A 24,625-nucleotide genomic window follows, 5' to 3' on the forward strand; every position below is an offset into this window, starting at 1 on the left:
GCAGATGTTTTAGCCTTCGCCTCGCTAATTCAACCTCCGGAGTTTCCCCCAGTCCCTTGTTATCTGGAACCCTAAATACTGAAAATTACTTCCTGTTAGCCAGAATGGGACTCCTGTTAGCCCCCCTCTCCGCCTTACTCCAGATCACACATGTACAATAACAAATCGTCGGCATATAGCGAGACCTTGTGCTCCACCCCTCCTCTAACTTTTCCTTCCCATGTTTTTGAAGACCTCAGGGCCATGGCTTGTGGCACTATTGCTAATGCAAACAACAGAGGGGACATTGGACATCCCTGCCTGGTACCCTGGTACAGACAAAATAGTTCAGAGTTACTTTGATAGCGCAAACACTGGCACACAGCAGCTCACCCACACTACAAAGTAAAATTTTTCTCATACCACAAACAGATAGCCCCACTCTAACCAGTCAAATGTTTTCTCCGCATCAAGCGAAATTATGAACTCCGGCACCAGTCCCTCCACCGAGGTAAGCACCATATTCAACAGCCGTCTCATGACGTCAACCTCCATTTGGTCTTTCTCCACCACCTCCAGTCTTAACACCACCTTAGCAAAAGTTTTGCATCCACATTTAACAGGGAGACCGGACGATATGACCCACAGTCTATGGGGTCTTTGTCCATTTTCAGGAGTAGGAAAATCAACGCCTACCTCAGTATGTGTGACAAACGCACCTAGCTCCAAGGGGTCCCTGAACATCCCCAACTCGAGAGGGACAACAGGTCTACGAATTTTTAATTAAATTCCACCGGGAACACATTTTGCCCCGGTGCCTTATCCAACTGCGTCAATTTCAGTGCCTTCTTCATCTCTTCCAACTCCAGCCGAGATTTTAGGTCCTTCCGTAACTCCTCCTCCACCTTGGGAAACTCCAACTTCCCCAGGAATTCAACCAAATCTCTCTTGTCCATGGTGGGAGGTCGTACCAATAACTAGATACATTGATAAATAACTATATACATTGATGTGTACATGCATATCACCACAACTACCGCCTTAGTTGTCTTGCTCAGCTGCTCCCTGACCAGGCCCAAAACATCCTCCACCAAGGTTTTAAATGAAGCCTTCAATTTCTGGCCTGCCTCGGGAATCGATTGTCCATCTCACCACCAAATTTCTTAATTTCTTTTGCCATCAACTCTACCATCACGTCGAAGGTGATGGGCATGGCCGCTTCGCCCGCCATCTTTGTTGAGTCCTTGCTCAGGTTCGGCACTTCAAGCTGCACTCCTCCACCCCTCTTCGATGTCGATTTCGACATCCTTCAATTCACAGTTGCTTGTTCTCCTGTGCTGTCTGGACAGATCACAGCAATTATTTGTGAAATGGGCAGAAAAGCCCGAAGTATCAGAGCCTGCAGGGGGTGCCACCTAAAATGCGTCCGCTGCTACATGCCGCTGCACCGGAAGTCGACTTTAGGTATTTTTATAAGCATTATTGGTAAATTCACTTCTGTTGTGTTCTGGAACATGTAGGGCTGGAATTGACCGCGCACTAGCCCAAGGCGCCACAACAACTGGGAAGGGAAAATTGCCCGGATGCTATGTAGCAGGAGGCAGTCACACCCCTTAAGATAATGCCTACAAATTTGGTTAGTTGTCAGGGGCAGGACCATGTGACCATGGATGAGGCAGGTAGCAGCACCCAGAGGGCAGGAGTACAGAAGCCTCAACCTCTGCAATTGTCCAAAAGTTCCGAGATTCTTTCTGCTTACTTGGATGAGAGTGAGGGCTATAAGGTGGATAAGCTAACTGATCATGGCGCTTGGTAAAAGAAGCCATTTAAGCAGGGAGGAACAAAAAGGAATGTAGTGGTAGCAGGGGATAGCATATTGAAAATGAATGAAATGAAAATCGCTTATTGTCACAAGTAGGCTTCAAATGAAGTTACTGTGAAAAGCCCCTAGTCGCCACATTCCGGCGCCTGTTCGGGGAGGCTGGTACGGGAATTGAACCCAACACCGAGCCCGTGGAACACCACTTGGAACAACTTTCCATTCGCAAGGGCTTCCAGTTACCATTACCCTTAGTTTTCTGTTACTAAGCCAATTTCGTATCCAGTTTGTACCATTACCCTGTGTCCAATGGGCTTTTACTTTTATTGACCAATCTGCTGTGTGGTCAAATGTCTTGCTAAAGTCCATGTACACAACATCCAATGCACTACATTCATCAACCCTTCTTGTCACTTCCTCAAAGGATTCAATCAAATTTGTGAGGAAAGACCTTCCTTTAACAACTCCATGCTGACCATCCTTGACTAGTCCATGACTTTCTACGTGACCATTAATCCTATCACTCAGGATTGATTCTACTAATTTTCCCACCGCCGACATAAGACTAACTGGCCTATAATTCTCTGGCATTTCCTGCGATCCCCTTTTAAACAACGGAACTACGTTTACATCTATCCAGTCCTCCAGTACCGCCGCTGTATCTAGTGAGGATTGGACAATCATCTTCGGAGCATATGCTATCTCCTCCCTAATCTCCTTCAGTAGCCTTTGAAACAATCCATCTGGTCCTGGCAGCCGAATAATTTTCAAGGATTCCAATCCTTCGAGTGCTTCCTCTCTCTTTAAGATTATCCCATCCAATATCTCAGCGTTCATCCTGGACTAGTGCAGCACGGTGGCACAGTGGTTAGCACTGCTGCCTTGCCGCACCAGGGACCCGGGTTCAATTCCGGTCTCGGGTGACTGCGTGGAGTTTGCACTTTCTCCCCATGTCTGCGCGGATTTCCTTCAGGTGCTCTGGTTTCCTCCCACAGTCTAAAGATGTGCAGGTTAATAATAATAATCTTTATAATAATCTTTGTCACAGGTAGGCTTACATTAACACTGCAATGAAGTTACTGTGAAAATCCCCTACTCACCACATTCCAGCGCTTGTTCGTGTACACAGTGGGAGAATTGAGAATGTCCAAATTACCTAACAGCACGTCTTTCGGCACTTGTGGGAGCAAAACCTGCCCTCCCCCATTTCAAAACTTTTACTCCTGCTTTATCTCTGTCCTTTTCCATGATAATACCAGATTTAACTAAATTGTGATCACTATCCCCAATATCGTTGCCAACTGTCACTTCACCACTTGCCCTTCTTTGTTAGCCCAAAGCTAGGCCTAGAATTGCATCTACTCTTGTTGGATTTGTCACTGATTGGTTGAAAACATTTTGCTGTATGCATTCCATGAATTCTTCTCCCTCAACGTCCCATATATTGTTTGAATCCCAGTTGATATTGTGATTGTTAAAGTCTCCTACTATTATTGTCCTTTTATTATTACAGGAAGAAATATGTCTATATATTTGTGTAGGATAATGTGGCAGGATTAATGAATGACCTCAGGGTAAAGGCACCACTAGGTAGCAGCGACCACAATATGATTGAACTTTACATCCACTTTGAAAGGGAACAGAGTGGGTCTGAGACTAATATTTTAAACTTAAATACGGACAATGACATGGGCATGAAACCTGACCCAGCCAAATAAACTAGGATATGAGGCTAGAGGATAGATCAAAAGAAAAGCAGTGGCAGGCATTTAACGGGATATTACAGAATACTTAGAATATGTATATTCCCGGGCAGCACAGTGGCGCAGTGGGGAGTGAATAATAGATAATAAGGAAATGGCATATGAAATTAACAGATATTTTGCTTGACTTCACTATAGAAAATAAAGAAAACATTCCAGTTGTAAATCAGGAGATGGAAGGGAGAGAGGAACTTGGTAATATTACAATCAGTAGGGAAGTGGTAAGGAATAAACTGATGGAATTGGAGGCTGACAAGTCTTCAAGTCCAGATGGAATTCATCCTAGGATCTAAAAAGAGGTGGCTAATGAGTTGGTAAATGTGTTGGTGTTGATTTTCCAAAATTTGCCAGATTCTGGAAAGGTTCCATCAGACAGGTAAGTAGCAAATGTAACCCCTCTGTTCAAGAAGGGAGGAAGGTAGAAAACAGGAAACTACAGGCAAGCTAGTTTGACGCAGCTGTGGGAATGTGTTAAAATTGATTATTTAGAAGGTTATAGCCAGGCACTTAGAAAAACCTCAAGGTAATTGTGAAGACTCAGCATGGTTTTGTGGAAGGGGGATCATGTTTAACCAATTTATTAGCATTCTTTGAAGAAGTGACATGTGCTGTGGATAAGGTGGAACCTGTAGGTGTACTGGACTTGGATTTGCATAAGGCATTTGACAAGATGTCACATCAAATGTTACTGCGCCAAATAGAGGCTCATGGTGTAGGGCGTAACGTATTAGCATGGCTAGAAGACTGCTGGCTGACAGAAACCACTTAAATTAGTTTTTTTCGGATGCAGGATGTGGCAAGTGGAGTCCTGCAAGAGTCTGTGCTGGCGTCTCAGCTTTTTGCAGTTCATTTCAATGACTTAGCCAAGGGGAGCAAAGGCATGGGAGCTAAATTTTTTTTACAAATAGTTTTATTCTCCTCCTTTTTCACATTTTCTCTCAAATTTACACCCAACAATAAACAATAATCAGTAACGAATGCAATGTCAATGCCCATATCAAGAACAAAGATTCCATCCCCCCACCAAACCCCCAAACATTAGCCTGCATGTTAACACTAACAAATGACAAAAAGGAATTAGGAATCACCCATAGCCACCATTAACACCTACAGTCCCCCTCCCCTAACCATCCCAGCAGCCCTCCGCCCTAATGTTCGATGTAATCCAATTCTCGAAAGTGCATTATGAATAACACCCATGAATTGTAGAACCCCTCCATCCTTTCCCTCAGTTCAAACTTAACCTTCTCAAGAGTCAAGAATTACAGCAGGTTCCCCCGTCATGCCAGGGCACAGGGTGGAGAGGTTGATCTCCACCCTAACAGGATCCGCCTTCGGGCGATCAATGAGGCGAAGGCTACAACATCTGCCTCTGCACCAGTTTACAACCCCGGCTGCTCCGAAACCCCGACTATGGCTTCCCGAGGGCCTGGGTCCAGTCCTCGCCCTTGTAAGGTGTGTTCTATACACCACCTTCAGCTGTATAAGCCCCAACCTCGCACACGAGGTGGAGGCATTCACCCTCCGGAGCACCTCACACCAGAACCCCTCCTCCATATCCTCTCCGAACTCTTCCTTCCACTTTTCCTTGATCCCTTCCAGCAGCGCCTTCTCCTCTTCCAAAATAGCCCCATAAACAACCGATATTACCCCCTTCTCCAGTCCCCCTGTCATCTGCACCTCCGCCAGCAATGTGGAGGCCGGCTCTACTGTCTCTCCTTTCTGGCAAAGTCTCGAACCTGCGTGTATCTAAATATTTCCCCCTGCTCCAGCCCATACTTTGCTCCCAGCGGCTTCAATCCTGCAAACTGACCCCCAAGAAACAAATCTTTTAGTGTCTAATTCCTTTCTCCTCCCATCATGGTAGCTAAATTTGAAAATGGCACAAAGATAAGTAAGAATGTATATTGTGAAGAGGACATTAAAAGGTTGCAAATTGATATAGAAAGGCTAAGTAAATGGGATAAAATCTGGCAGATGGAATACAATGTTGAAAAATGTCAAGTTATTTCCTTTGGCAGGAAGAATAAAAAAAGAGTATTACTTAAACAGAGAACGACTGCAGAATTCTGAGGTGCAGAGAAACCTCGGTGTTCTAGAACGAGTCACAAAGTGTCAGTACACCAGAACCAGCACGGTAGCATTGTGGATAGCACAATCGCTTCACAGCTCCAGGGTCCCAGGTTCGATTCCGGCTTGGGTCACTGTCTGTGCGGAGTCTGCACATCCTCCCCGTGTGTGCGTGGGTTTCATCCGGGTGCTCCGGTTTCCTCCCACAGTCCAAAGATGTGCAGGTTAGGTGGATTGGCCATGATAAATTGCCCTTAGTGTTGGGTGGGGTTACTGGGTTATGGGGATGGGGTGGAGGTGTTGACCTTGGGTAGGGTGCTCTTTCCAAGAGCCGGTGCAGACTCGATGGGCCGAATGGCCTCCTTCTGCACTGTAAAATCTATGAAAAAAAAAACGCAAGGAATTAAACAGGCTCATGGATACGAGAGGAATTGAACATAAAAGGATGATCCGCTTCAGTTATGCAGGGCTTTGGTGAGACCACATCCCAAATACTGTGGTCAGTTTTGGTTTTGTTATTTATGGAAGGATGTGAATGTGTTGGAGATGGTTCTGAGGGGTTTACTAGATTGATACCCAAATGAGCTGTTTGTCTTATGAGGACAGATTGGACAGATCGGGCTTGTTTCCATTAGAGTTTCGAAGAATGAGGGGTGACTTGATTGAAGTATATGAGATAATGAATGGTCTTGACAAGGTGAGCATGGAAAAGATGTTTCCTCTTGGGTATCAGTCCAGAACTAGGGACCGCTTTTTAAAATTTAGAATCACCCGTACAGGACAGAGGTGAGGAGAATTTGTTTCTGAGGGTTGTGTGACTTTGGAACTCTGCTTCAGAAGGTGGTTGAGGTGGGGGATCATTGAATATTTTAAGGTGGAGGTAGATACATTCTTGTTATGCAAGGGAATCAAAGATTATCGATGATGTGGAGATGCCAGCGTTGGACTGGGGTGAGCACAGTAAGAAGTCTTACAACACCAGGTTAAAGTCCAACATGTTTGTTTCGAACACTAGCTTTCGGAGCACTGCTCCGAATTGACCTGAGGAAGGAGCAGTGCTCCGAAAGCTAGTGTTCGAAACAAACATGTTGGACTTTAACCTGGTGTTGTAAGACTTCTTACAAAGATTATCGAGGGGGTGTACTTGGGAATGTGGAATTCAGAAGAAAATAAATCAGCCATGGTCTTATCAAATGGCGGGGCAGGCTTGAGGGAGCGAATGTCCTACTTCTGCCGCTAATTTGCATGTTCCTATTCAAAATCAAGAGGGCTCGAACAGAGTAGATGGGGAAATATCATTCCCATTGGTCAGATCATCAACAACAAGTTGGCACAGATTAAAGGGAATTGTCATTCGACGATTCTATCACTCATATTTCCTTAGTTTCACTATTCCAATTGGAATAATTCCAGTAATTCAAGTCTCTTGTAAAAAGTATATTTTTCCAACCGTGGCACCACCACAGTCAATCTTCATAGTAAATTCACTCTGGCTTTAATATTCTTTCTTTAATAGAGGCCCGTAGTACTCTAACACCGTACTAATTGCTGTTTTGTACAAATTTATTATTTAATTACTCCAGGGTGCAGGAATTTTGCAGGTGTCGGACTCCATCGGCTACGTTGATGCGGCCTTCCAGATTTCATAGAATTTACAATGCAAAAGGAGGCCATTTGGCTCATCGAGTCTGTACTGGCTCTTGGAAAGAGCATCCTACCCAAGCCTCCACCCTATCCCCATAACCCAGAAACCCCACCTAACACTCAGGGCAATTTTGGACACTAAGAGCAATTTAGCATGGCCAATACACCTAACCTGCACATCTTTGGACTGTGGGACGAAACCGGAGCACCCGGAGGAAACCCACGCACACACGGGGAGGACGTGCAGACTCCACACAGACAGTGACCCAGCGGGGAATCGAACCTGGGATCCTGGCGCTGTGAAGCATCTGTGCTATCCACAATGCTACCATTCTGGAAGCTCCACGTCTCAAGGAGGGGTGGGGCCATCGCTCATTGGAGGCACCATGGGCGGGATTCTTCGTCCCGCCGCACCGGTTTTCTGATGCGGTGCGCGCCCGCCAATGGCGGAATTCTCCGTCCCACCAGCCAGCCAATGGGATTTCTCATTTTGGGCAGCCCCACGCTGTCGGGACATCCCTGGCGTGGGTGCGCTGCCAGCGCAACAGAGAATTCTGCCAGCAGGGAATCCAGCTCCTTATCTTTCCCCTGAAGCTTCAGCAGGTGCCATTTCTATCGATGACACAGAACAGCCGGCCCCCTGATAGGCAGAGACACAGCCCCGCCGTCCTTCATTGGACAGCGGTCCTGGCAGGGATCTCTTCATTGGCCACTGCTGGGAAGATTGGCACTGGGATCCTTCCGCCTTCTCGTATAAGTTAGTGATCCACATTGGGTTCAACATTGTGACTCAGCTCATGATAACAAAATCCACAAAGATGCACCGGGACTGAAGTTGGGGTTAAATCCGAGCCAAGTACCTTACAGTCTTTTTTTTAGTTAAGAGGCGTAGAGCAGCAGTTCCACACCAAAAGAACAGGGCAGTACTTTGAAAACTACTAAAATTCTCCAATTTTGGATAACACCTCTAAATCATTTGAACACAAGTAATTCTAACAAAGGAGCATTTAAATCACGACCGGGGTTCCCTGTTTGGGAGACTGTGTTGACGCCGGTACTGAATTCCATGTGGTTCGCGTTCCTGTTGGGGGCGCTATTCGGGGAGCAATTCAGGAGATACTAATGGGCCTGCACTCTGCCTACATAAATCTATCGCAAATTCCCATTCCTGACAGCATCTGATTTGCTGGGGCTGGAATTGGTGCTGGAGAGCTTGACAAGCTGGAACTGCTCATAAGTGTTCCACTCCACACACATTCTCATTCCAGGCATGAAGAGGAGATCTGCCCTGCTTTCTTAAGAGTGATCTGGATAGGCTGCTTGGTGCAGCGGAGGGGGAGGTGGGGCACCCTCTTCCCCAGGGTGAACAGGAGGCTCAAGCCTACCATCCTGAACCATGCTTGGGAGGCAGTAGCAGAGGCGGTCAGTGCTGGCAGCCTGACCAGGTGGAACAGCACACAGTGCTGGAAGAAGATGAGCGACTGTCTTCGGGCAGCTCGGGTGAGTCACCAACTCTGTTCCCCTGGCATCACTCCTGTCCCCCAACCGCCCACTGCCCTGGAGGCCAACCAAAACCTGCTTGCATCTCTCTCACATCTCACCCTGCACCAAACCCCAACACATGTATTGTCCTCTTTGTCCAGGTGCCTTTTACACACATACCACCAGCTACAGACCATCTGTAGAATTCGCCTCCATGCATCTCACCTTTTCCTTCATGTGTCCCCGAGGAAAAGGCAGCCGTAATCGAAGGGAGTGAGAGAAAACCAGAGTAGGGACCCCGGACCTTCGGGCTCACACCCCCATGGAGCAGAGGAAGCTGGAGTTCGCCAGGGAGGTTCACGAGAGGGCTGTCTCTGAGGCGGAGGTCACATGTATCAATCAAGAAAGCTCATAATGCAAAATGATGCCTCTAAAGCAAGTGAGTCACCTCTTTCTCACAGACCACTCCTTCTCAAGATCTCACCATGTCTCTTGACTTTTGTCTTGCAGGATCGTCAGGAGACCAAGCCGGGTTGTCCAGAGCACCTCGCCACCAGCCACATCCCCAGCACACCACGGAGCACCACCCCAGGAGACACCAACTTCTCGTCAATCTGGTCACCTGCATCTTGCACCATCGCAGGGACTATCACCTCAGTGGGGCATTTTAGCGATGAGGCTCCACACATGTTGCAGCACATCAGGTGGAGGTGGTGAGTCCTGAGGGAGACAATGGTTGGCGGGCTGCCAGATCTCAGGAAACAGCTGTAGTCCGGACAGGTATGGCACTACTGGAAAATATGATCCCATCACTGGTGGAGATGCAGGCACAGAGCCAGGATTTATAGGAGCAGATGCTCAGCAACTTTCCATTGCATGCAGCTGCAGCTGGAGGAGCCCAAACACCTTCAGGTGCAGGGGATGGTGCTGGCAATGCATGGTACCCAGGCCAACACTGAACGGGTGGGGTCCACGATGGAAGGCTTTAGGCAAGAAGTCAGATCCGTCAGTCAAGACTTCCAAGGCTTGGGGCAATCTGTGCAGTCAATGGCTGCAGCTCAGCACAGAGGAGCCCAGTCAGAGGCACACATGTACTGGGCCCACATGGACATTGCTGTGAGGTCCAGAGCTTGGCCCATCACACAGAGTCATAGTTGAGGGTATTGAAAGCATTGGCTGGGCACTGACTGACCTTGGCCAGTCACAGGGAGACATGGCACAGTCTCAGAGGAACATTGCACAGTGCCAGAGGCAGTGCGAGACATGACTCACTTGCTGAATTACGTGTCCCAATCTCACAGCTCCACGGTTGAGAGCATCGAGACTCTGGTTCAAACGAGGGCAGACCTCCAGGACTGGCAGCACCAGGTGATGGTGGAACCTCCGGAGCGCACTCAGGCCTTATTTCCATCCCATGGAGTAGCTATCCTATTGATCGGGGGGTAGATATGTGATTGTGACAGGGGCACTGGAGGGGAGGCTAGTGGCGCTGTTAAGTGCATATGGCCCCAATTGGGACAATGTGGGATTCGCGAAGAAGGTGTTTGGGGCCATCCCCGACTTGGACACACACAAACTGATAGTGGGGGGGGGGGGGGGGACTGGTACTCGGTGCAGGAGCCAAGGTTGGACAGGTCACGGCCGCGCTCGCGGGGGGGGGGGGGGGGGGGGGGGGGGGGGCATTAAGCTGGGCTACTGGTGGGACTGGGAGGTATATTTGAGGATCAACATTTACGTGGTGGGGAAGGCTTTGTTGGCTGGGGTTAAGGGGTTGGAATACTCAGCAATTGCAGTGTCAGATCATGCTCTGCATTGGGTGGATATGGTGCTGGAGAAAGGGGTAGCGCAGAGACCAGGGTGGAAATTAGATGCGGGACTTTTGGGGGACCAAGTGTTCTGTGACAAAATTGAAACGGTAATTAAGGAATATGTAGGTTTCCACTGTACGGGTGAGGTGTCGAAGCCGGTCGTCTAGGAGGCTCTAAAGGCGGTGGTGAGGGGGGAGGTGATCACGTTTAAGGCCAGGGTTGACAAGGAGGAGAGGTTGGAGCGGCAGAAGGTAATAGATGAGATGTTGGAGGTAGATAGGAGTTGTGCAGAGGATTGGGACCCAGCAAAGCTGGAAAAGAAAAAGGAACTACAGGCGAGCTTTGACCGACTATCTACTGAAAGGCGGTGCGCTAACTGGGGCTGTTTTAGCTCACCAGACTAAATAGCTGGCTTTTAAAGCAGACCAAGCAGCACGGTTCGATTCCCGTACCAGCCTCCCCGGACAGGCGCCGGAATGTGGCGACTAGGGGCTTTTCACAGTAACTTCATTGAAGCCTACTTGTGACAATAAGCGATTTTCATTTTCATTTCATTTTTCATAACTGAGGCGAGCAAGGGGTGCAGTATACGAACATGGAGATAAGCGGCGCGTCTGTTAGCAGGTCAGCTCTGGAGGGAAGCAGCGGCAAGGGAAATTGTACAGGTGAGGGATAGGGCGGGGGAGTTGGTGGTGGCTCCGGATCTGATTAACAAGGTTTTTGAGGAATTTTATGAGATGTCGTACAGGTCAGAGCCACCTGGGGGAGACCGTGAGATGCAGGAATTTCTCGATGGGTTGGAGTACCCGAGGTTAGGGGAGGGGGACAGGGCTACATTAGAAGGAGCAATAGGGGAGCAGGAGATAAAGGATACGATTGGGAGGATGGCAGGGCTGGATGGGTTTCCGGTGGAATATTATAAAAAATTCAAGGATAAGCTGGCACCCCTGATGGTGGGGATGTTTGAAGAGGCGATAGCGAAGGGGGTGTTGCCACAACTTTGGGGCAAGCATTGATCTCCCTGTTGCTAAAAAAAGATAAGGATCTGACGGAGTGTGGGTCGTATAGGCCCATATCACTTCTGAATGTGGATGCAAAAGTATTGGCGAAGGTACTGGTGGGGAGGCTGGAGGAGTGCCTCCTGAAGGTGATAGGTGAAGATCAGATGGGGTTCATGAGAGGGAGGCAGCTCTTTTCAAGCATTAGAAGGGTATTGAATGTCGTTATGGCACCAGCAGAGGGGAAGGAAACAGAGGTGGTTGTGGAATTAGGTGCTAAGAAGGCGTTTGACCGTGTAGAATGGGGGTACTTGATGGCAGTTCTGGAGTGGTTTGGGATTGGACCAAGATTTGTGAATCGGGTAAAGCTACTATATAAGACCCTGCCGCTGACAATGTCACAAGCCACCATATCTCTGATATTGAAGCGGGGTAAAGACCCGGAGGCGTGCGGGTCCTACAGGCCAATCGCCCTGATTAATGTAGACGCCAAGCTCCTGGCAAAGGTACTGGTGGGTAGAATGGAGGACTGTGTACCGGAAGTGATTGGGGAGGATCAAACGGGGTTCGTGAAAGGTAGGCAGCTGGCGGCCAATCTGAGGAGATTGCTCAATGTGATAATGATGCCCCCGGCGGGTAGAGAGGTGGAGGTAGTAGTGGCAATGGACGCCGAGAAGGCCTTTGACCGGGTGGAGTGGGACTATCTATGGGAGGTGCTCGGACGGTTTGGGTTCGGGGAGGGATTGGTGGATTGGATCAAATTATTATATCAGGCCCCGAGGGCCAGCGTCAGGACCAACAGAGAAGCGTCGGAGTACTTTAGGTTGTACCGAGGGACCAGACAGGGCTGCCCGCTCTCCCCGCTGCTGTTTGCGCTGGCCATAGAGCCGCTGGCGATTGCGCTGAGATCCGCAGAGGGTTGGAAGGGGATGGTGAGGGGCGGGGTTGAACACAGGGTTTCTCTTTATGCAGACGACCTGCACCTGTACGTGTCGGACCCAGTGGCCGGGATGGGAACTATACTGGGAATGCTGAGGAAGTTCGGCCAGTTCTCAGGATACAAATTAAATACGGTCAAGAGTGAAATGTTTGTGGTCCAGGCAAGGGGCCAGGAGAACAGATTGAGAGGGCTACCGTTTAGGCTGGTTGAGGAAAATTTCCGGTATTTGGGAATCCAGGTGGCACGAGACTGGGGCAGGCTGCATAAGTTAAATTTGGCCAGGGTGGTGGAGCAAATGAAGGGAGAGTTTCGGATATGGGATGCACTCCCGCTGTCGCTGGCAGGGAGGGTGCAGACTGTAAAGATGACAATCCTCCCTCGATTTTTGTTTATTTTTCAGTGCCTCCCGATCTTTATCCCACAGTCCTTCTTCAAAAGAGTTAACGAGCTGATCATGAGCTTTGTCTGGGCGGGAAAATCCCCGCGGGTGAAGAAGGCAATGTTGGAGAGGAACCGCAGCGAGGGAGGGCTGGCTTTGCCGAGTCTGGTCAATTATTACTGGGCGGCCAACATCGCTATGATAAGGAAGTGGATGGTGGGTACGGGGTCTATTTGGGAGCGGGTAGAGGCGGCTTCGTGCAGGGGCTCCAGCTTGGAAGCCCTGGTCACGGCTCCTCTACCGCTGCCGCCGGCCAAGTACACCACCAGCCCGGTAGTGATGGCCACCCTGCGGATATGGGGCCAGTGGAGGAGGCATGTGGGGGAGATGGGGGCGTCTGTCTGGGCGCCAATCTGCGACAACCATCGGTTTGCCCCCGGCAGTATGGATGGGGGGTTCCGAGTATGGCGGCGAGCAGGGGCGGGAAGGGTGGGTGATATGTTCCTGGAAGGGAGCTTCGCGAGTTTGAGGAGCTTGGAGGAGAAATTAGGGTTGGTAAGGGGAAATGATTTTAGATACCTATAGTTGCGGGACTTTGTTCGTAGACAGGTCCCATCTTTCCCGCGCCTCCCGCCAATGGGGATCCTCGACAGAATAGTCTCTAGGAGGGAAGAAGGGGAGGGCAGAGTCTCGGGTATATATAAGGTGCTCATGAGGGAGGAAGGGTCCCAGACAGAGGAACTGAAACTTAAATGGGAGGAGGAGCTAGGCGGGGAAATGGAGGATGGGCTGTGGGCAGAGGCCCTGAGTAGGGTAAATTCGACCACGACATGTGCTAGGCTCGGGCTGATCCAATTTAAGGTCGTTCACCGGGCCCATATGACGGTGGCTCGGATGAGCAAATTTTTCGGGATAGAGGACAAATGTGCTTGGTGCGCGGGAGGACCAGCGAACCATGTTCACATGTTTTGGGCATGCCCTAAGCTGAGGGGGTACTGGGAGGGATTTGCGGGGGTCATGTCCCAGGTGCTAAAAACAAGGGTGGTGATGAGTCCAGGGGTGGCAATATTTGGGGTTTCGGAAGACCCGGGCGTCCAGGGGGAGAAAGAGGCCGATGAGTTGGCCTTTGCTTCCCTGATAGCCCGGCGACGAATATTATTGGCGTGGAGGGACTCAAAGCCCCCGAAGACTGAGTGGTGGCTTGCGGACATGTCGGGTTTCCTGGGGATGGAAAAAATTAAGTTCGCCTTGAGGGGATCTGTGCAGGGGTTCACCCGGAGGTGGCAACCATTTATTGACTTCTTTGCGGGAGAGTGAGCGTCAGCAGGGGGGTGGGGGGGAGGGGGGGTAGAGTAGAGTAGGAGGGAAAATATGGCGGGTAGTACCGGTGGGAGGGGAGCGGGCTTGTGCAATATGTTACGATGGAAGTATTGAAAGTACGTGGATGTTTGCACACTTTTGCCTTTTTTGCTTTCTTTCTGATGATGTCTGTAACTGTTTATAAAGCCAAAAACTACCTCAATAAAATTGTTTATTAAAACAAAAGCTACTATATAAGGAGCTGAGGGCGAGTGTCCGCACAAACAACATCAGCTCGAGATACTTTTCTCTCCACCGTGGAACTAGGCAGGGATGTCCTATGTCCTCCCTGCTGTTTGCACTCGTGATTGAGCCGTTGGCCATCGCATTAAGAAGTTCGGGGTTATGGAAAGGAATAGTGCGGGGGGGGGGGCGGAGCATAAGGTGTCCTTATATGCCGATGACTTGCTGTTATATGTGTCGGAACCGAGTGTGTCGATAGGGGGAATATTGGAGCTGCTTCGAGCGTTTGGGTTTTTCTCAGGGTACAAGCTGAATCTAGACAAGAGTGAGTATTTTGTGCTATCTCGGCCGGGTGTGGGGGCAGGGGTGGGGGGCTGCCATTCCGTAGGGCAGGGACTCACTTTAGGTATCTGAGGGCTGCAGGTTGTCCGGGAGTGGGGGAGGCTTCGCAGGTACAACATCACTAGTTTGGTGGGGAGAGTGAAAGCCGACCTGGCAAGGTGGGATGGTCTCCCTCTGTCACTGGCGGGTCGGGTACAGGCGGTTAAAACGAACGTGTTGCCACGATTTCTGTTTATTTTTCAATGCCTGCCGATTTTCCTGCCAAAGGCTTTTTTGAGAGAGACTGAGGGAATGATTACGTCGTTCATATGGGGAGAGAAGGTGGCCAGAGTTAGAAAGGTGCTACTACAGAGGGAAAGGCAGGCAGGGGGTTTGCGTCTTCCGAACCTGATGTCTTATTACTGGGCAGCAAATGTGGAGAAGGTGCGGAGCTGGGTAAGAGGGGTTGATTCCCAGTGGGTCAGAATGGAGGAGAGTTTGTTCAGGGGGTCAAGATTGAAAGCACTCACAGCAGCGCCGTTCCAGATAGCCCCGGGGAAGTACTCAGGGAGTCCGGTAATAATAGCTTCATTGAGAATTTGGAGGCAGTTCGCCAACACTTCGGGTTGGGGGCAGGGCCAAGGGAAATGTCGATTCGGGGGAACCACAGATTTGAGCCAGGGAGGTGGGATGGAAATTTTCGGAAATGGGAGGAGAAGGGGATTAAGACACTAAAAGATTTGTTTCTTTGGGGTCGCTTTGCAGGATTAAAGGAGCTGGAAGCGAAGTATGGGCTGGAGCAAGGGGGAAATGTTTTGATATATGCAGGTTCGAGATTTTGGCAGAAAGGAGATACCGAACTTCCTGGAGGAGCCGGCCTCCACATTGCTGGAGGAGGTGCTGATGACAGGGGGACTGGAGAAGGGGGTAGTGTCAACGGTCTACGGAGCTATATTGAAAGAGGACAAGGCACCTCTGGAAGAGATCAAAGCAAAGTGGGAGGAAGAGTTGGGAGAGGATATGGAGGAGGGGCTCTGGTGTGAGGTGCTCCGGAGGGTGAATGCCTCCACCTCGTGCACGAGGTTGGGGCTGATACAGCTGAAGGTGGTATACAGAGCACACCTCACGTAGGCGAGGATGAGCCAATTCTTTGAAGGAGTTGAAGATATGTGTGAACGTTGCAGGGGCGGGGGCCGCTAATCACGTTTATATGTTTTTGGCCTGTCCAAAGATAGAGGATTACTGGAAGGACGTTTTTAGGGTAATTTTGAAAGTGGTGCATGTGAAACTGAACCCGGGCCCCCGGGAGGCCATATTCGGGGTGTCGGTTCAGCCAGGGTTGGAAACAGGGGCGGAGGCAGATGTTGTGGCCTTTGCCTCGTAGATCGCCCGAAGACGGATCCTGATGGGTTGGAGAGCAGCCTCTCCACCCTGTGCCCTGGCGTGACGGGGGGACCTGTTGGAATTCCTGACTCTTGAGAAGGTTAAGTTTGAACTGAGGGGAAGGACGGATGGGTTCTACAATTCATGGGCACTATACATTATGCACTTTCAAGAATTGGATAACATCGAACAATAGTTGGGAGGGTGGGTGGGAGGGTTGGGGGGGGCGGGTAGAGCGATGGGTGTTAATGGGGGATTCCGGATTCCTGATTCCTTTTTGTCAGTTGTTTATGTGAACACGTGGGCGAATGTTTTGGGTTTGGTGGGAGGATGGGATCGTTGTTATTGATATGGGGATTGACATATTTGTTACTGATTATTGTTTATTGTTGGTGGGTGTAAATTTAGGAGAAAATGCAAAAAAGGAGAATAAAGAAATATTTTTTAAAAAAAGTTTGTTTACCTTCGTCACAAGGCCCAGTCTTGGTTTGTAAAGACATGAAGTAATTCGCACCCGAGAGTGCCAGAACACTGCAGGAGGATGGAGCCTACTGTGTCCAATCCGCTAATCAGATTTAAATGCACGCCCCCACCACTGTGGGGCGCAAACCTTGTGTTCGCCGCCAAGGAGGGAAGGGAGCACGCGCCAGAATTGGCGGCAGGCACAAACCTTGAGTTTTGCAGGATGCGTGATTCTCCGTCCGAATGCAATTCGTGTTTCCGGTGTCATGAGGCGGAGAATCCAACCCCACATTTGAAAGGACTTATTCTTTGAATCCTGATTTGATCTTCGATGAAGCAATTTGCAGTTGCCATGAACATTAGGGGAAACTACTATGCCTGTTTATACACACAGTATAGTTACAATTTGTTGATCACAAAATAACAGGGACATTTTCTTGGGGTCCCTAAGACCCTAACCCTGAACACTTCCAACATATAATGATAGCTCTGGTGATTTGCAACAGAGGTGATATTAAACTAATGAATAAATGTGATAATTAAAATAATTTAATTCATATCGTGGATACAATACAATAGGGATATTGCGCATTTTGAAAACTGTTAAGACGAATGAACTCCAAATTTAATACTTTGAATGTGGCTTATCTAAGGGACAGGAGGTATGTCCTTCCCATCACTGCTTTTATAATTAATGCTTTTGATTGGGTAAATGAAAAGAAGCCATTTCTTTGCGTTAAGTCTCAACAAAGAGGAATCATCAATTTAAATCTGCCACTAAGATAGGATGAAGTAATGTGAGGAGACATGCCTCTACACGAAAGATTGATGGTGGTTGGAACTCTTTGTCACTGAGTGGATGAGGCAGAAATGATTCTATCTTTCAGGGGAGGTGTGCTTAAATATTTTAAATGGGGAAGATACTGCACAGTAGGAGAAGAGTGGGTTTGTGAATCGGTTTTGAACTAGACAGCACAAGATGTTGGGGGTGGTGGATGTGGGGCAGTGTCTGGAGGTACAAATTGTACAGCACATACAAAGCACAAAACTGGAGGGTGGGGTTGATGAATTTATGTTACAAATAATGCTGGTACATTGACATAGCCTATCATTGAACTCAGCGGTAATTTGTTTCATTTATCTATCGGATTTCTTCTGCAATAGTTTTCTGGTAAGAAAATGAAATACCCAATTTAGTTGAAGATCAAAACATTAAGTCGCATTGATTAAGGAACCACAGCCATGTCTGGAATTTCCTTTTAAATGTCCGATTGCTCACTGCTTCATAGGTCAGGCAAAACAGCAGGGATGATTCCTTAATAGACGTAGTGGGGTTTGTAAGAGTAAAAGCCATTGTCAGTAATTTCATAGTTATGTGAGCTCCAATTAGGGTTCCAAAAACCATGGTGGAGCAATATTACTAATAAGGATAAAACATTTCCCCTATTTTCTCATTAATAATTTGATTTTTTAAATACAAGTATTTCAGCAAAATAATGCAACATAAATAGTATAAGAACGATGATGAATACTGGAGACATTGCAGCAATCAGTCAATCAGGCTTGTAACAGATTTTATGGCCCAATTGCTGTTTTATACCTTTTTAACATTATTTTTAAATGCAGCAAGTAACGAAGTGTTGGTATCCATGTAAGATGATACCAGATGCAGTTAAAGATCTATTGTAAAACATCACTTTTTGTGTTAACACTACGTTAACACCAACTACCCTACTTCTTAAGGTATTATGTGGTCTCACAATATTTGCTCATTAAAAAATCCTATAGATTTTTTTCTTATAATTTTGTCAAGTTTCTTATGTTATAAATAATTATGCAATATCGTATTTCACATCAAAGATAACAATAGGAGGGCAGCACAGTGGCGCAGTGGTTAGACCCCATTTTTGCTGGTGCGAGGTCTGTTGCTTGCGGTGTGAGACTTACGATTTTTAAGAATAGATGTGAATGTGTGTTAAAAATGGATAAGGTCTGTGCAACTGTCAAGCTGTCAAACTTTAAATGCTCTGCTCTTTAAATTTCATGAAAAAATAACCTGTTGTGTCTCAAAAAAATTGTGCTTGCAATTTCAGTAGCTGTTTGTTGACATGAGCCTGAGCACGATCATTATAGTATTATTGTTGTTTCATCCAACCTATCATTATCACAGTGGGAGCTCTGTAAGTTCAGTTTGACAGCTTTCAGGGTTTTGGAAGGGGTTATCTGTCTTTGATATGGGGCAATATACAATCCAGTATTTGGGCTGTACGGTATATCAAACAGCAATTCTCTTTTGCTGTTTGCAACCGGCAAAGTACTGACTTTATTCAACCAGCTAATGCTTGCAAAACTCAGAACATATTGTTCAACATTAGATGTAATTCTGCAATTGGACAGCAATGACTAAACAATTCTGATTGTGCTAATAATTACGTTATCAGTGAAAGATTATCTGTCAGGTTACACTGTGGCTCACTTATGTGTGCTAGACGCTGCAGATAGTCGGGGCCCTGTCGTTTGCACATAGAAAGAACATGTTTGTGCATTATGTCTTTTTCAACTAAACAAAAGCTTGGGGGCAGTCATTCCTTGGTTCATTCCTGTGGCAATACCTTGACCAATGAGAGTCAATTTGATTGGTTTTAATTTAAAGAGGAATTTGGCAATTAACTTCTCCCTGGTGCATTCTTTATGTTAATGCTGCTACGAATCGGAGTCAACTTGTCAACCAATCAGTACCCTCTTCTCATGCAGTATAAATTGTTGTTCCCTATGTGATTTGGTATTCTTGTGAATCGGACCTGATAAGTACAAGATAAAAAGCTTCAACAGCATGTCTCCTTGTTTTAATTCATCCCAGCATGGCTCCTGAAGTCTGTGTCTGGTGAATATTGGGTGAGTTGGCATGGAGGCACAAGTTAGCATATGTTGGCACTAAGTTTGCAGCAGAACTTTTAGGGGCCATGTTTGGCGGGGGGGGGGGGGGGTTGGATGGGCATAGGTTGGCATGGAGGGTATGAAGGTCCATGGGGGTTGGTAGGTTCAGGAGTTGACATGGATGGGAAATGGGTTGGGGCTGGGTTAGCCACCTCAATTACAACTGGAATAAAGTCTCAGATAACCAAAACAGGCATTTAAACAGGCTGCTCTTGCAGTTGGGAGCCCCTGTGGCTGCCTCCAAACTGTTTCATGCCCACATGCACACCCTTGGCCAAAAATACATCCATTTGGGCTGAGTGAGACAAGCCGTGAAGCTCCTTGATTCTGCGTACCCACCACAGGAGTGAAAATCCGGGCCACAGTCTTGAAAACTTCCATTGATCCAACATTCACAGTCATGAAGAAGTGTTTTCTGATTTCAATCTCACATGGCCAAGGTCTAATTTCATGTGCCCATTTAAAAAAATATTCTTTCATGGGAAGTAGGCGTTGCTGGCTCGGCGAGCAATTATTGCCCATTCCTATTTTCCCTTGAGAAGCTGGTGGTGAGCCACCTTCTTGAACTGAAGTCCAAATGGTGTAGCCTTGCTCCAGATTCTTCCCCTCTCCCTCGCTAGCTCATCAGAAAATTATTACTTTGTACTGAACTATCAAATCCTTTCATCCTTATAATCACCGCAATGAAATTCCAACCTTTAAAAACACAAAGGAATACAGCCACTATTTATTTAATCCATCCTCATAATTTAACCCTTTAAACCCAAGTGCCGTATTGTGAATTAGTTCTGTATCTTGACTGAAGTACAATGCCCAAAGCTGAAACCCCAAAATAATTCACCAGTTTGTAATCATTCCCAGGTTGCCATTGCAGTGTGTATAATATGACAAATGTGATTCATGAATTAACTTTTTAAACCTTAATGTAATCCTGTGAGAAGAACTGCTTTGAAGCCGAAAAGTTTCACTTTTGCAGATAGCATGATCAATTCCCTGAGGTCCATGTTGTAGATTTCATCCAAGTCTTTTATACAGTGCATTCTGACAAATAATCAACTTTCTCTTTAACCCCTTCTCACCCAAAAATGTGAAGAGTTTAATTACTTGCAGTGGGAAGTGACAGACCATTTTGTTTGCTTTGAGAATCATTCATGTCTTCAGTCCAATCTGCAAAACTTCAGATTTAAAAATACAGCCAAGTATTTCCAAGGCTACAAACACCAAATCCACCCATTCACATGCTTGGCTTACATAATAAGTATGCTTGTCAGCAGTCTTGTAGTCATAAAGAGTAATTTTAAGATGTAAGGGTAAGTTTCACTCTTCACAGAAGACCTAGTTTTGCCTTAGGCAAAGTGGATAATGAACTGTTTGTGGATCAGCAAGGAAATACTTGTGTTTTTACAAAACTTGGTACACTTCCTTTCCTAGCCAAGTTAATATTATATATGCAACAGTGACAAACAATTGTTTTCCCTCTGTTCACCTTTCAAGTACACGTGAATGATCCTGAATCAATGTGGCATCAGCTGGTGTCTCCTGGTCTGCCAAAGACTATAAATATGGTCAGCAAAATGTGTTAGCCTTCAGCAAGCAAGAAGGTACGACATTTATTTTATTTTTCATCTTTAGAAGTGACTACAGCAGTATAGAAGGACATGTTCTTGTATTGAAACCTGAAATCTGAGAGCATTCTCCTGAACTGAACAGTTCCGCATTCAGCATTATCAAATGTTTTAAATGTCAAAGGAAAAGCAGCAGTTACATGCTGAATTACTACCCATCATCAGCGTTAAGCCTCTGCAGCAGACTGACTTTAAACCCTGTAGATGAGCTGCCTCAGTGGCTGACATATCTTATTTATTAACATTTTTCTAGCTACTTTACTGCTTTCTCTCAATCTGTAACAAATGCAAGTTTATCAAAAGAAGTCAATTTAGCATTCTTCACTAAAGGAGAAACAGCAAGGCTTCCACAAAAAAATAATCAGCTACCTAATGTCTGGAACAAGCTTGAGCTCTCTGTAATGTGATCCTTACATGAACCATAATCTCCTGTTTATTTCCCCTAATGAGGCAGGAGTTAAAACAGTTGACCTGATCAGATTCAGATGGCAGCCCTAAAGGAGTGAGCCCCCTGCTGCATTTTGGGCCCGACACCCTTTGTTACCTCCAAGTGAGCTGAGACCAGGCTGTGAACCATGTAAATAGGAGGTTTCCAGGTTAATGAAAAGCCATAACTTCGTCCCAGTGCTGCTGTGGATCTCTCCTCATTCCAACTTTAGAACAACATTCATTCCACAATCCACTAATAACGCTTAACAAATGTGTTAGGAAAACCAAATGTGTTTGGTAAAAAATGACTAAGAAATTATAAACTTTCAATTAAACAAAGCTTAAAATGTTGTTTTCTTCCTGTAAAAATATATTTGTTTCAAGATTCAAAAGAAACAAATGTGAATGACAAAATCATAAACAAAATAGCTCATTAGCTCAGAGTTTAAGTTTCCGCACAATGGTAATATTTATCGTGATTATTGTTTAAATCAGTCTTGCCATCTCTGTAATAGTAATATTTTACGGAATTAATTGTACAATTCAGTATTTGACTACATCTTCAAATTTTGTCTGAAATACTAATTAACCTCCATGCACATCAGTCCTTGCATTTTCAATTTTTTTGTAATGTGTCAAATGTTCTTAATACCTTATTGCCAGAGTATCCATTTGAATCTAACATGAAACAACCCATATGCTGGACTGAAAACAATCTGCCATACAATGGAAAGTGAGAATTTCAAATTTTCCTTTTTCCACTGCAGTTGATTTAACTTGGAAACCAAACTCTTTTTCATGTATATCGGCAAATTGCACCAATTCGTGAACAGCAAACTTAGTGTTCTCATATTATGTTACATTGTCTTTCATGCAACTGCTGTTTGCTGCTGTACTCAATTATAAGCCAAGAGTGAAAAATATGATGTGATGTGAATCTGTGGTCAGGTCAATCATACATGGCACTACCCTGAAAACTGTAACCAGAATTTGTTTAAATGAGTCAAGAAGTTGGAATAGAATGAGCTAACACGACAAATGGTTTAATAGGTTATCAGCTTAATGATGAAACAAAATTGAATAATTTAATGTGTATGATGAAATGCAGCAAAGTTCCCATTTTCTTTTAAACCTCGTGATTAAAATAAGGATCTAATTTGCCACATTCCTACCATAATCCATTACTCTCCCCTCTTGATGCCCACTCCCAATGCCCAGCACACCCCAATACACTATTGGTACCAATAGGAAGGAGAATCTTGTGCTGATTAAAGACTGATGCATTCCCAGCACAGTAGGTCTAAATCACATACTGTTTTATATCAGATGCACATAACCTTGGGGTTGTCTATGGGAACAGTTTGTCTTGCTAAATCCCTAAAGTAAAACTGGCTTGAAAATTAAGAAATCCAAAAAAAGTAAACAGCATAACAATTGAGATTCTAGACATTGAGCACGGTTCAAATTATAAATTGAAATCTAAACTACAAGAGAATTTCTAGGATGAAATTCTATTAGTTACTTTATTCCTGATGGGACTTTCTTGGCATTTAGTTCTTTTAAAAAGGATTTAGTTGTGAAAGGGTCAAGAAACAAAAAACACACTGCCTATGATTTTTGACAGAACGAGAAATTACCAGTTTTCCAAAATGTCTCATTGTGGAATGACATTAAAACACCAATTACACTGGCAAGCTCTGACACTTTAATTCAGCAGCCTGACAGACCATATTCTGGATGACTTCCAGTATCAACAAAACTTGCTCAAGCAAATCCTTACCTGGTTTTCACCACATCGAGGGGATGCATGAGGCAAATTTCCACAAGACCTAAGCAGGTGACAGAAAAGAAACAGCCAGTAAACATTTGCACAAACAATAGTTACGCTTCACTGAAGGAGTGTGAAAGTTATTATTGTGTTAAAGGTCAAATATTAGAATTGAGATGAACTGAAGCGAATAAGTAGGACAAAACAAATAGTATAGGTGTGTGGAAGAAAGCTACTCTAATTACACATTAAACTATATACACCTATGCGACTTGAAGCAAGCATATAATTACTTTCACCAAAGAATACATTTTGGGATCTAGTTGATTGACAGTTTGACCGAGCCCATTTTGAGATTAACTCTGGGCTTTGCTAAAGCATCTTTTAAAAATTATTTTTTTTTTTAAATTGAAAATATCAGCAACTCGCATTAAAAAACTCCCATCACTACAGTGTTGCGTCTAGTTCTGGTCACCACACTTTAGGAAGGATGTGAGGGTCCCTGAGGGAGTGCAGAGGAGATTTACCAGAATGGTTCCAGTGGCGAAGGATTTTAGCTACAAGGTTAGGTTGGGGAAGCTAGGGCAGCACGGTGGCGCAGTGGGTTAGCCCTGCTGCCTCACGGCGCCGAGGTCCCAGGTTCGATCCAGGCTCTGGGTCACTGTCCGTGTGGAGTTTGCACATTCTCCCCGTGTTTGCGTGGGTTTCACCCCCCACAACCCAAAGATGTGCAGGATAGGTGGATTGAACATGCTAAATTGCCCCTTAATTAGAAAAAAATGAGTTGGGGAGGTTGGGGAAGCTGGAGTTGTTCTCCTCAGGCAAAGGTGAGGACAAGTTTTCGTAACAGGTAGGAGCTGGAGTTGGCCATTTGGCCCATCAAGCTTGCTCCACCATTCAATAAAATCACAGCTCACTTATTGTGGCCTTAACTCCACTTTCCTGCCAGCACCCTATAACCCTTGACTGCCTGGTAGATTAAAAATCTGCCTAACTGAGACTTGAAAATGTTCACTGACCGAGATGCACTGCTCTCGAGGCAAGCTAATTCCAAAGATTGATGACCATCTGAGAGGAGAAACTCCTGTTCAGTCTGCCTTAAATGGGAGACTTCTTAGACAAGATCCTCCAGCTCTTCATGCCGGCGGGATCTTTGGATTTCTCAGTGGCGTGGGTGGAATCAATGGGAATTCCCATTGATGGCTGTGAGACCAGTAGATGCCAATGGCAGGTCGCCTCCAGCTGCTAAGAAGGATGCCGTGGGGAAGCAAGCAAA

At 46.2% G+C, this 24,625-nt stretch overlaps 1 protein-coding gene across 2 annotated transcripts in view; it reads right to left on the reverse strand.

The window, feature by feature from the left end:
• Positions 1-24,625, reverse strand: part of slc25a21 (solute carrier family 25 member 21) — a 781,061-nt gene that overhangs the window by 222,699 nt on the left and 533,737 nt on the right. For both annotated transcript variants that reach the window (XM_038780811.1, XM_038780819.1), the window contains one exon: positions 23,362-23,410. In XM_038780811.1, the coding sequence (XP_038636739.1) occupies positions 23,362-23,410 (49 nt within the window). The remainder of the gene's footprint in view (positions 1-23,361; positions 23,411-24,625) is intronic.

The sequence above is a fragment of the Scyliorhinus canicula genome, chromosome 2 (assembly GCF_902713615.1).
Source record: "Scyliorhinus canicula chromosome 2, sScyCan1.1, whole genome shotgun sequence".
NCBI lineage: Eukaryota > Metazoa > Chordata > Chondrichthyes > Carcharhiniformes > Scyliorhinidae > Scyliorhinus > Scyliorhinus canicula.